Consider the following 10,427-nt stretch of genomic DNA (forward strand, 5'->3'; position numbering starts at 1 on the left):
TCTTTATGTAGTATATTTAGTGTACTGTATTCTACATTACAGTACAGCATTGTGAGCTAATACATTTTTTAAAGAAAATGTCTCCCTCTTGTGGTCAATTGTGATAACAGGAATCTTATTTTACATTGTAAGTGAATGTAACGCAGTTCAATGTCAACGTTTAGGCTAGTTTTGTCTGATGTGCTACACTGGCGGCGGTCCCCAGCCCTTTTTGACCCACAAACACTTCCTGCAAATATCAGTGCTTCGAAGAACTTCCGGTTTGGGCTGCTATCTGTGAACCTAACTTTATAGGAGTTGATAAAGGGCGGTTTAACAAGGATGTATCTTTTTAAAATGTCCGCTTTTAACATACAGCCATATGTGTTGGATACCGAATCCAATCCGGAAGTAGAGACTGGACAGTCCTAAGTTTCTCAAGAAAAGAGGTTACTTCAAGACGTCTCTCAATGGTAAGTAGCTTTAGCATTTTAGCATTAGGTTTTACAGCATCTGTAAACTCTAATGTAGACATTACACATGTTTAGCTGGACTACCATTGTTTGTAAAAACTAATTGTGGCGGGAAACTGCTATTAGGCTCCCTGTGTAAGTAGCTTTAGCATTTTAGCATTAGGTTTTCTACAGCACTTGTAACATCTAATGTGGTCATTACACATGTTTAGCTGGACTACCATTGTTTATAAAACTAAATAGCCACTAATTGTGGTGGGAAACTGCTATTCGGCTCCCTGTGTAAGTAGCTTTAGCATGTTAGCATTAGGTTTTCTACAGCATCTGTAACGTTTAATGTGGTCATTATAGGCGTTTAGTGGGACTACCATTGTTTATTAAAAACAAACAAACTGGTAGAGCCACGAAATGTGGTGGGAAACTGCTATTAGCAATGCTTCCTGTGTACACGGTCTTTAATGCTCTACAGACAAGGGCTTTTAAGGACTCATTTTGCTCATTTTTGGCTTAAGGACTTAAACAGGGCAAGGTGTAAACAGAAGCAGAGCTTAGGGGAGGGCAGAGAGTATCTGGCATACAGCCACGCCCATGAGGAAGCGCGCTCTTCTGTGACGTCACAAAGGAACAGTTTTGCAAGAATTATTTTGCACATATTTAGTTGGAGTCAGTTTTTTTTTTAAAAATGTAAAAATCAATTTTCCATTTTTTGTGTTTTTATTTCAGTTGGGGTTTTTTTTGTTTTTTTTTTTACAACTATTTCTAATTGCTTCATACATATTCCAGTTCCCAAACAGGAAAGTGTTTTCAAGCTCTGGCTTCTTGACGCTATCGCTAGCCATGAATGACTCCCAATTAGTCAGTGGCTGGGCTGCACTGCATTTAACAAGTGCAGTCACTCCTCTACTTCTTAAAACAAACAGCGTTTGTTTAAGGAGTAGACAGGTACACAGGCAGTTACATTTCCTGTCCCTCACTTGACTTGTGCAAACGTGGTGTTCTCCTAGGCTGGGTGTTGGATCGCATTGGTGCAGGTGTGCCTAATGAAGTGGCCAGTGAGTCCATTCCGATGCGTGCATCAGGTTAGATGGTTTTTTTTGTATTTTTTTGAAGAATGTGGGGGTGACTTAGCCCCAGAGCTGAATCAGTAGGTCCCGGGAGAGCACTCCTACCTTTTTACTCCTGGCACCTGACTGAGAGAGAAACCATTCTCTGCGAAACATTTCATCCGATGTGAAGCAATCCACTCCGCTGTGATTGGTCACACTCCCAAGCGCTCCCGTGGACTTCTGGATGCGTAGCTTCGCATTTACTGAGTGCAGGCAATCTGCAGCCGATATAAGGAAGTCCGGATTGCGTTGACATCTGTAGAACTCAAACCTCATTAACTGACGCTTTGACATCGTTTAACATGAGAATGCAAAATTGTAACAACATTTTTCCCGGTTGTGCAGTGCAGCACCGGCTCGGTCAACGGAAATAATCTGTTTGGGGTCAATAGGTCCCCTTTAAAGTCTTAATCTCAGGTCAAACTGAATGTAGGCGTGCCTTGGCATTATACTTGCAATGAACCGGTGTGACTGTGTGCTAAAAGTCTATGATATTCTCCTGATTAAACTAAGTGAAACGGTTATTATTAATAACGGTGTTATTTAAGGCCATTGTTTCACTAGATCAGGGGTCGGCAACCTTTACTATGAAAAGAGCCATTTCACCCACTTGCCCACTAAAGAAAAATAGCCTGGAGCCGCAAAACGTTGTATGTTTAAAACAACATTGGAGGGAATTTGGGGGTGTCAAAGTAGTTCAGATAAAAAAAAAGACGAGTTGGAGTACTCTTGCTAGTACTGGAGATAAACTTTTGTTTTTAAATGAGCTCTAATTTATTTTTTAGAATCGTCAAATAACTCATTAATAATAATTAATAACTCAAATAACTCAAAGTATTACTCATTTCCCTTCATGTTAACCTGTCAGAGAGAACTGGATAGCATCCTGTCTGCTCATTCAGTCACCAGTCAGAACTCAGTCAGGATGCATTCATGGTCTCACACAAAGTTGGATTTTTGTAAACTCATAACGAAGATGTGCATTTTCACCACTCGGGTGCTTAAAAAATATTCAAGCATTGCAAAGGGAGCCGCAACAAAGAGGCTGGAGAGCCACATGTGGCTCTGGAGCCGCGGGTTGCTGACCCCTGCACTAGATCCATTAAAAAAATAACCTTTAGTGTGTAATAGATTGCACATTATTTACTCTGCTCATTTGATGCCTTGCCCATATTAGGAAATAGAGGAGCTATTGTACAGTGGTGTGATTTTTGCATATTTAGGTGCAAAGGGGTTTGGTCCCAGGTGGTAAATGGTGTACACTTGCTTCTGGGAGAGGAAAGAGGAAACGCTTGGAAGCCCTAATTTTTGTTGACCGTTTTTGGACGCATTCTTCCTTCATATTGTCCTCATATCTTTACACTGCTGCGCGCCATCTGCCATCATTTCAAATGCAAAGTACCTGTTTGCTCTCATTATCTGAGCTTATCGTAAATAAACTTGCACGCCAAATCCTCAGTTCAGCGTCTATGTACAAGCGTGTCATCGGGACGGAGGACCCATTCCGACACTCTCTGCAGCTGAAAGGTAAAAAGAAGCTGCAGTTTAGTACGAACATCAAGGAGCTACATAAGCTAAGCCACAGGTGAGTACATGTAGGTCACCTGTTTCATTTTTTTTTTTCATTTAATTTTGAATTAAGGAATCCGCAAAAGGGACGCTGAGTGCTTGCATGTTGGTTTATCGATGCTTTGGTTGTTTGTTGTGCTTCAATTGCACTCTGATGTTACTTTGCGGCAATGTGTTGACGTTGGTTAATGTTTGATAAACTGATTTGTGGTTGCAATTACGGTGTCGGTTCATCAAGAGCGCTACGATTTAGCCAAAAATTCAAACAGTTTGACTGTAATAAAAGTACAGTCAATGCAAGCAATTAGAGCAGGTTTAACTGCTACTTCTGCTTTTGTTTTTTTCAACATAAAAGTAAATATACAAATAAAATGCAATTCAGGTTGAATTAACAGTACATGATACATTTACCGTTGTTTTTCAACATAGAAATACTATAAATTTAACAATATTAGTATCACAAATAAAGTGCAAGCACCTTCTCTTCGGGTTACATGAGCAGTGGTTGAACCTGCTACTTCTTTCATTGTACTAAACAAACAACAGTGCACAAATATTGAACAAATGATCAAGTGTAACCAGCTACTCTTCAATGGCGCTACTGATTTTTTTTTCTCAAAAATACCAACTGATCAACATGATCTGACCGCAGAATACTTCCCAGTGGGTTCACTATGTCGTCAGCGGTACTAAACACTCGATTTTGTGGCACACCAGTGCCAGGAATACCCAACTACCATCAGGGACGGGCCTACCATTAGGCAACAAAGCCAGTTGCCCGGGGCCCCCCAAACGTCTCATGAACACTGATTATTTATTTTTTTCTTGAATTTAAAGTATATATAGCGGTTTTAGTCTTTATTGACGTATTGAAAACTACATCAAAATATTCACATTTTACATAAACATGTAAAAAAAAGGATGTGGAGTGCCCCTGGGTACCTTTTATTAAAGAGGACCAATTATGCTCATTTTTTGGCCCTTTGTATTGAGTTGCAGACTCCTATAGAGTAGCTACACACAATAACCAGCACATAAAGCTTTCTAGTTCTTCCAGAATCTGCACCTATTCCAGCTGTACTTCTTTGGATTTTGTGCTTCCTGCGAAAATGGTCTGCCGAGTGTTAGTGTGTTAGCGTAGTGTTAGCATAGTGGCTTGCTGTGGCGGCGAATTAACGGCAATATGACAACATGCCGAGCAAACGTTGGCGCCACAGCAAGCCACCACGCGCCAATCACATAATCTTTGGCGTGAACTGGCACCAACTGGCGCCGGCCCAGTGGACTCCAAGCATTACATTCCTTTTTCTTATTTCTGTCAATGTGTTCACAATCTTGTTTACGTTTCCAGGTTGCGCCACATGCAGCAGCTGTTGGTAAAATATATTTTGGTGTGTTTGCTGGTGCCTTGCTGACTAAAAATCCCTGACGAGACTACACACACAAACCAGAAGGAACCATGACCACCATCAACTCACCCAAAGACAAGTAAGCCAAACTCCTACAAATAAAGTATCTCAACTATTGTCATGAAGACGTTGTATCCGGCCTTGCTGGAAGACCCCCAACTAATTACAGATTGTTTGTTGATATAAACTGAATGACTTTGTGTCTCCATGTGAACTTTCCCAGATACAAGGCCGTGTGGATCATTTTTTTCATCCTGGGCTTGGGATCCGTCCTACCGTGGAACTTCTTCATGACGGCCACCATGGTGAGTCAGACATCCTTCCAGGACAAATGTGAGCGCTAATCCCCCGAAGCCACACAGATGGAAGCGATAGTGGGTCGGGGGGTCTGCCAGCCACCTCGTTTAGAAAGGTTGGGACCTACTTTTAGAAGATGAGAAGTTCGTTTGCGGTTCTACCTGGTCTCACTCACATAGTGCTGACCTGTGGCTTCATCCTGCATGGGCATGTCCATCCCTGCAGAGCATGGAGGGGTTAATTAGTTGGAATTTCTGGTTCACTATCAGTGAAAGGGGACCTATTATACTCATTTTTGACCCTTTGTAATGAGTCGTGGACTCCTAAAGAGCAGCTACACACAATAACCTGCACGGAAAACTTTGTAGATCTTCCAGAATCTGCACCTATTCCAGCTGTATTTCCTTGGATTTCTGCTTCCCGCCAAAATGGTCTGTTTTAATTTATTCCACCCATCAATAAAGGATTATAGCATCTTCATTCAGCATGATTGCCTTTCAAGCCACTCAGGAAATTAACTTCAAAGTAACAGGAGAAGTAGTGTAACATACATACTGCAATTCAGAGTAATATTGTAATGTAACAAAAGACAGTAACGGTAATGGTGGTTTTCCCCCCACAGTACTTCACCAGCAGGCTGAAGGACCCGCCCGCCGAGCCCTGCGCCAATCAGACGAGCAACCAGACGGCGGATGGCAGGGACACTCGTAATGTCTTGGAGTCCACATTCAACAACGTGATGACGCTGTGCGCCATGGTGCCCTTGCTCGTCTTCACCTGCCTCAATTCCTTCATCCACCAGAGGTATGCACACAGACACGCCTACTTCCTGGTTGGTTCACGGAGCGTAGAATGTGTGTTATTTCACGTAGATGTTTGTATAACAAGAATAATCATCCAGGATTCTTGAAGATGTGGGGGCCGATTATAGATTATGTATCCTTAATCAATTCAAAGTAGTTCAGGACATCCTGTGCCTCTTACGTTCATGCAGGATCCCTCAGAAGTTGCGCATCTCGGGCAGCCTGACGGTCATCCTGGTGGTGTTCCTGTTGACGGCCCTGCTGGTGAAGGTGTACGTGGCCCCGCTGCCCTTCTTCACGCTCACCATGATCAAGATTGTCTTCATCAACTGTGAGTCCAACTCACCTGAAGTCAAGTTGTAAATGGAACACTCCACACCGGCATCAAATAGTATTCTCTGCATGTTCTCTCGTCTTATTAAAACACAAAGCTCAGCATTAGTGGTTTCCTCCTGGTGTGTGGAATCATCTCACGCCGTGTGTTTATTTATAAGGAGCAGCAGGGATAAGCTCCCCATACAAGCCACAGCACCATGTTTGATTTAGATTGGGTGAGGAAGTCGTGACCCTGAGTCTTTGATATCTACATGCCATGACTAAAGTTTTTATGTAAACGTGCACTGGAATTATGCCAGTAAGAGTTGTGAAAGTTCATTTCTTATTGGCCTGTTTGGCTTTGATGTACGATACAAAGTGGATGTGGGTCATGGTAACATTTGGACTTGAAACGGCTGAACGTGTTTCCTTGTTGTGTCCCCCCCTCAGCATTCGGAGCGATCCTCCAGGGCAGCCTCTTCGGCTTGGTTGGGATTCTGCCCGCCTCCTACACCACTCCCATCATGAGCGGGCAGGGCTTAGCCGGCACCTTTGCAGCCTTCTCCATGATCTGCGCACTGGCCAGTATGTAATAGACACATTTAATCTCCATGTAAATACAGTAGAACCTTTAGGGTAGAACACCGGTTGGACAAGAGTAAGAAGTTCAGCGCTCTGTAATAACAAAACAATAACTCTTAACTTTTGACACACTTGTGAGGGTGGTGAATTCCCTCACATTATGACTAAACACGACTTTCTTCTTTCATGACTCCTGCTTTGGCCTGGTTGTCACGTTAGCCATTAGCCGTTAGCCATACTGGTACAGACACATTGCTACACTCATTCATTCATTTTTTACCACTTATCCTCATGAGGGTCTCAGGGGATGCTGGAGCCTATCCCAGCTGTCTTCAGGCAAGAGGTGGGGACTGGTGGCCTGCCAATCACAGGGCACATATAGACAAACAACCATTCACACTCACATTCATACCTATGGACAATTTGGAGTCGCCAATTAACCTAGCATGTTTTTGGAATGTGGGAGGAAACCGGAGTACCCGGAGAAAACCCACGCATGCACGGGAAGAACATGCAAACTCCACACAGATGGCCGAGGGTGGGATTGAACTCGGGTCCCCCAGCTGCGAGGTCTGCTCACTAACCACTCGCCCGCCGTGCAGCCCCGCTACACTGACAGTGAAGCTGTATTAAGTTCACATCATCACACTTTGAATGCTGTGTTCCTTCCATCACGAGGAAAGAAGACTTTGTTAAAGAACTGAATCATCCCCTTGTGTCTTTCTTGTAGCTGGCTCGGACCTGCGGGACAGCGCCTTTGGCTACTTCATCACAGCCTGCTTTGTTGTTCTCATCGCCATTATTTCCTACCTCACTCTGCCCAGGATGGTAAACACTCCGAGTCCACGCGTGAACTTCCTTTCCTTCTTGTGCTCATTGTACTTCTACCTGTCTTCACCAGGAGTTCTTCCAGCACTACATGGACAGCAGTAGATCCAGACTGTATGGGGATGAGAAGAAGATGGATTTTGTCAAAAAAGGTGGGATCATGTTTTGAACAACAGGTGATCGTATTCATGCCAGCGTGGGTTTGTTTTTCAGAGAGACCAAACGAGAAGCAGCCAAAGGTCATTCTGATGGAGGACGACGGCAAACCTGGTGTGACTGTGCTGAAAATCTGCAATAAGGTATAAAAAAAAGTTGTTTGTTACGGTGTTCCCTCACTATATCGCAGTTTAAATTTGCAATTTTGCATTTTTTTGTGCATAAATAGTGCATGAATGTGCATTGTGTTCTGCATCCTTATGGTGATTTAGAGCGGTCTATTAGTCGAGGGTGTTGTATACCCATATGAGCATTAAAAGACGTGTCCAGCTGGAGTAACAATGCCGATATCCTGATTGGCTTAGGGAGAACCCGCCCATTGTAAATCAATCTCCTTCCTGCAGCACTGCCATGTTTCCTATTGCTAGCGATCATACATGGTGTACATACATTGATCCATTGATCCCTCTCCTAAAGATTTGGGTCGTGGCTTTGTTGGAGTGCTTCATATTCACTGTAACTGTCGGAATGTTCCCGGCGGTGATCGTCGAGGTCAAGTCGACAGTGGCAAACGGAGGAGGATGGGGTGAGTCGCTGCAGCGCATCTTCAACTACTCCATCAATCACCTCTTGCTACACAGCTCTTAAAGGGGGAGTGTGTTCATCTTTTATCCATTCAGAGGTTATCCATCAGGAAGCGTTTTCAGGTCAAAACCACCAGTTTTATCGATTCAGGGATAGCCGCGCAGCCCGTATTTTACTGTGTAGATAAAGTATGTAATGCAAGGGAGAAGGTTTTGGTGCAAATCTTACTTTCATACATAGCGGGGATCTAACACTTAAATGCTGGTGTGTGTTTCTCCAGACACATACTTCATCCCCGTGTCTTGTTTCCTCCTCTTTAATGTGATGGACTGGGCTGGCAGGAGTCTGACGGCCTTTTGCATGTGGGTCAGTACTGAACACACACAAACACACAGACAGATGGTTTCCCAATATGAAGGCCTTGTGTATCATTCATATCAAACCCATCAGCAGCATCTTTACTGTGTGTGTGCGTGTGTGTCCATGTGTGTCCACGCTTCAGCCCAGCGAGGACAGTAAGTGGCTTCCCGTACTGGTGGCTCTGCGGGTGGTCTTTGTGCCGCTCTTCATGCTTTGTAACGTGCAGCCTCGCCACTACCTCCCTGTGCTGTTTGCTCACGACGCCTGGTACATGGTCTTCATGATCCTCTTCTCCTTCTCCAACGGATACCTGGCCTCACTCTGCATGTGTTTTGGACCCAAGTAAGGACACTAGGGGGTCAAAATAGTACTTTATTGTGCCCTTTTCTATTGATAATAATAATAATAGTTGTAGTTGCCGGTCAGCCATGATTCTGAAATATTGATTATGTACAACCTTAAACCTTTTTTAAAGTTGTTTTTGTCACCGGAATGTGTTTGTGTACAGGAAAGTATCTCAGCATGAGGCGGAGACGGCCGGCGCCATCATGGCCTTCTTCCTGTCGCTGGGCTTGGCACTCGGAGCCGCCATCTCTTTTCTGTTCAGGGCCATCATCTAACACACGTGAGACGTGAGGCACCAATGCGTTTGAAATTATCGTTTATACCGATAAGTTATTATCTTATCATTGGAAGAATGGTATATATCCTGGTATACCAGGATATAAAAATGATCTACCTACCCTACGAGAGACCACCTCAGCCTTCCATAAGTTGACTACTCATTGTGTTGTTACCATGGCATCTGTATAAGCTCAATGTCTCTCTTTCTGATGGGTTATTTCCCAGCATGCAACCAAACAGGGTTTTTAAAAATTAATTTTAAGAATTTGATTACATCTTATTGACAAGATGGATATGATATTGTATCTATAAGAGCCTCAGCTAGAACAAAATCACTTTTTTTGTCTTGACCTATTTATTTGTATTTATCCAGTATTAGGGCTGAGATAAATCTAATATGTTTTTGCATAACAAAAATACTTTTAAAAAAGTATTAAGAGCATAAATGTTTACCTCATGATTTTTTGTGAACATGATATTCCATTTAATGTACATTGAACAGTTACTGAACAGTGTGCAAATGTATGCAACATGAAATGTGCCACTTACTAAAGCTGGTACCGTTTTTTCCATCAAATGTTTTGTATATCTGTACAAAAAAATATCCGGCTTATATTTGTATCATAATAGAATTGGTAGCTTTTCCTGTATTGTAGTACATTTAGTGTAGAGAATGCTTCAGGCCTCGGAGGCACAAGACAATCAGTGTAAATGCATCATGTACAGCACAGCATTGTGAGCCAATAAATGTAAGAAAAGGTCTCCCTCTGATGGTCACTTGTGGTAATACATCCATCATGTTATTCTATATTACAACATTGGGATCGAATGCATTTGTTAGAGAAATACCTCCCTCTACTGGTCATTTGTAATATGCAGCTCGATGTCAAATTTTTGTCTCATTTAATGTGATCTTGTTTTTCTGGAGGCCTCACAGCTAGGAGACCAGGGTTCAATTCCACCCTCAGCCAGCGTGGGTTTACTCCGGTTTCCTCCCACATTCCAAAAACATGCTAGGTTAATTAGCGACTCCAAATTGTCCATAGGTATGAATGCGAGTGTGAGTGGTTGTTTGTCTATATGTGCCCTGTGATTGGCTGGCAGGTGAACAATGGTGCGTTGAGGACCGTCGAACAGTTAAGGAGTTGTTAAGAAAGTTAAAGAGTTGTCACTTGCAAGGATTAGTTTTTTTTAATAAAATGACCAATATTTACAAAATGTATACGTATTTATATAAAAAAATGTTATAATGTATGTATATATATTAATTGCTGCACCTAAAAGTAATCGTCCCACAGTGGTTGGTGATCCCCGTGATACAGAAACAAAGGGCAAGGCAGG

General features: G+C 42.8%; 1 protein-coding gene and 1 long non-coding RNA gene across 6 annotated transcripts; one reads left to right on the top strand and one right to left on the bottom strand.

Annotated features, from left to right (window-relative positions):
• The first annotated feature begins 198 nt into the window (after positions 1-198).
• LOC131108267 (equilibrative nucleoside transporter 1-like) lies at positions 199-9,859 on the top strand. Of its 5 annotated transcripts, none has more exons than XM_058059186.1 (14): positions 199-452; positions 1,457-1,531; positions 4,479-4,615; positions 4,760-4,841; positions 5,456-5,637; positions 5,828-5,967; positions 6,402-6,536; positions 7,264-7,361; positions 7,435-7,513; positions 7,575-7,660; positions 7,995-8,103; positions 8,383-8,468; positions 8,605-8,804; positions 8,971-9,859. In XM_058059186.1, the coding sequence occupies exons 3-14, from the start codon at positions 4,587-4,589 to the stop codon at positions 9,080-9,082; spliced, it is 1,338 nt and encodes a 445-aa protein (XP_057915169.1). In that variant the 5' UTR covers positions 199-452; positions 1,457-1,531; positions 4,479-4,586; the 3' UTR covers positions 9,083-9,859. The 5 variants fall into 5 exon arrangements, with proteins under 5 accessions (XP_057915169.1, XP_057915172.1, XP_057915170.1 ...); XM_058059187.1 differs by lacking the exon at positions 199-452 and adding an exon at positions 571-587; XM_058059188.1 differs by lacking the exon at positions 199-452 and adding an exon at positions 716-734.
• LOC131108272 (uncharacterized) lies at positions 4,339-6,163 on the bottom strand. The gene is made up of 3 exons (XR_009120441.1): positions 5,818-6,163; positions 4,961-5,052; positions 4,339-4,855 (listed from the first exon to the last, which is right to left on the bottom strand). It is a non-coding gene; the product is annotated as an uncharacterized LOC131108272 (long non-coding RNA).
• Positions 9,860-10,427: the final 568 nt, after the last annotated feature.

The sequence above is a fragment of the Doryrhamphus excisus genome, chromosome 20, assembly GCF_030265055.1.
Source record: "Doryrhamphus excisus isolate RoL2022-K1 chromosome 20, RoL_Dexc_1.0, whole genome shotgun sequence".
In the NCBI taxonomy this organism is placed as follows: Eukaryota; Metazoa; Chordata; class Actinopteri; order Syngnathiformes; family Syngnathidae; genus Doryrhamphus; species Doryrhamphus excisus.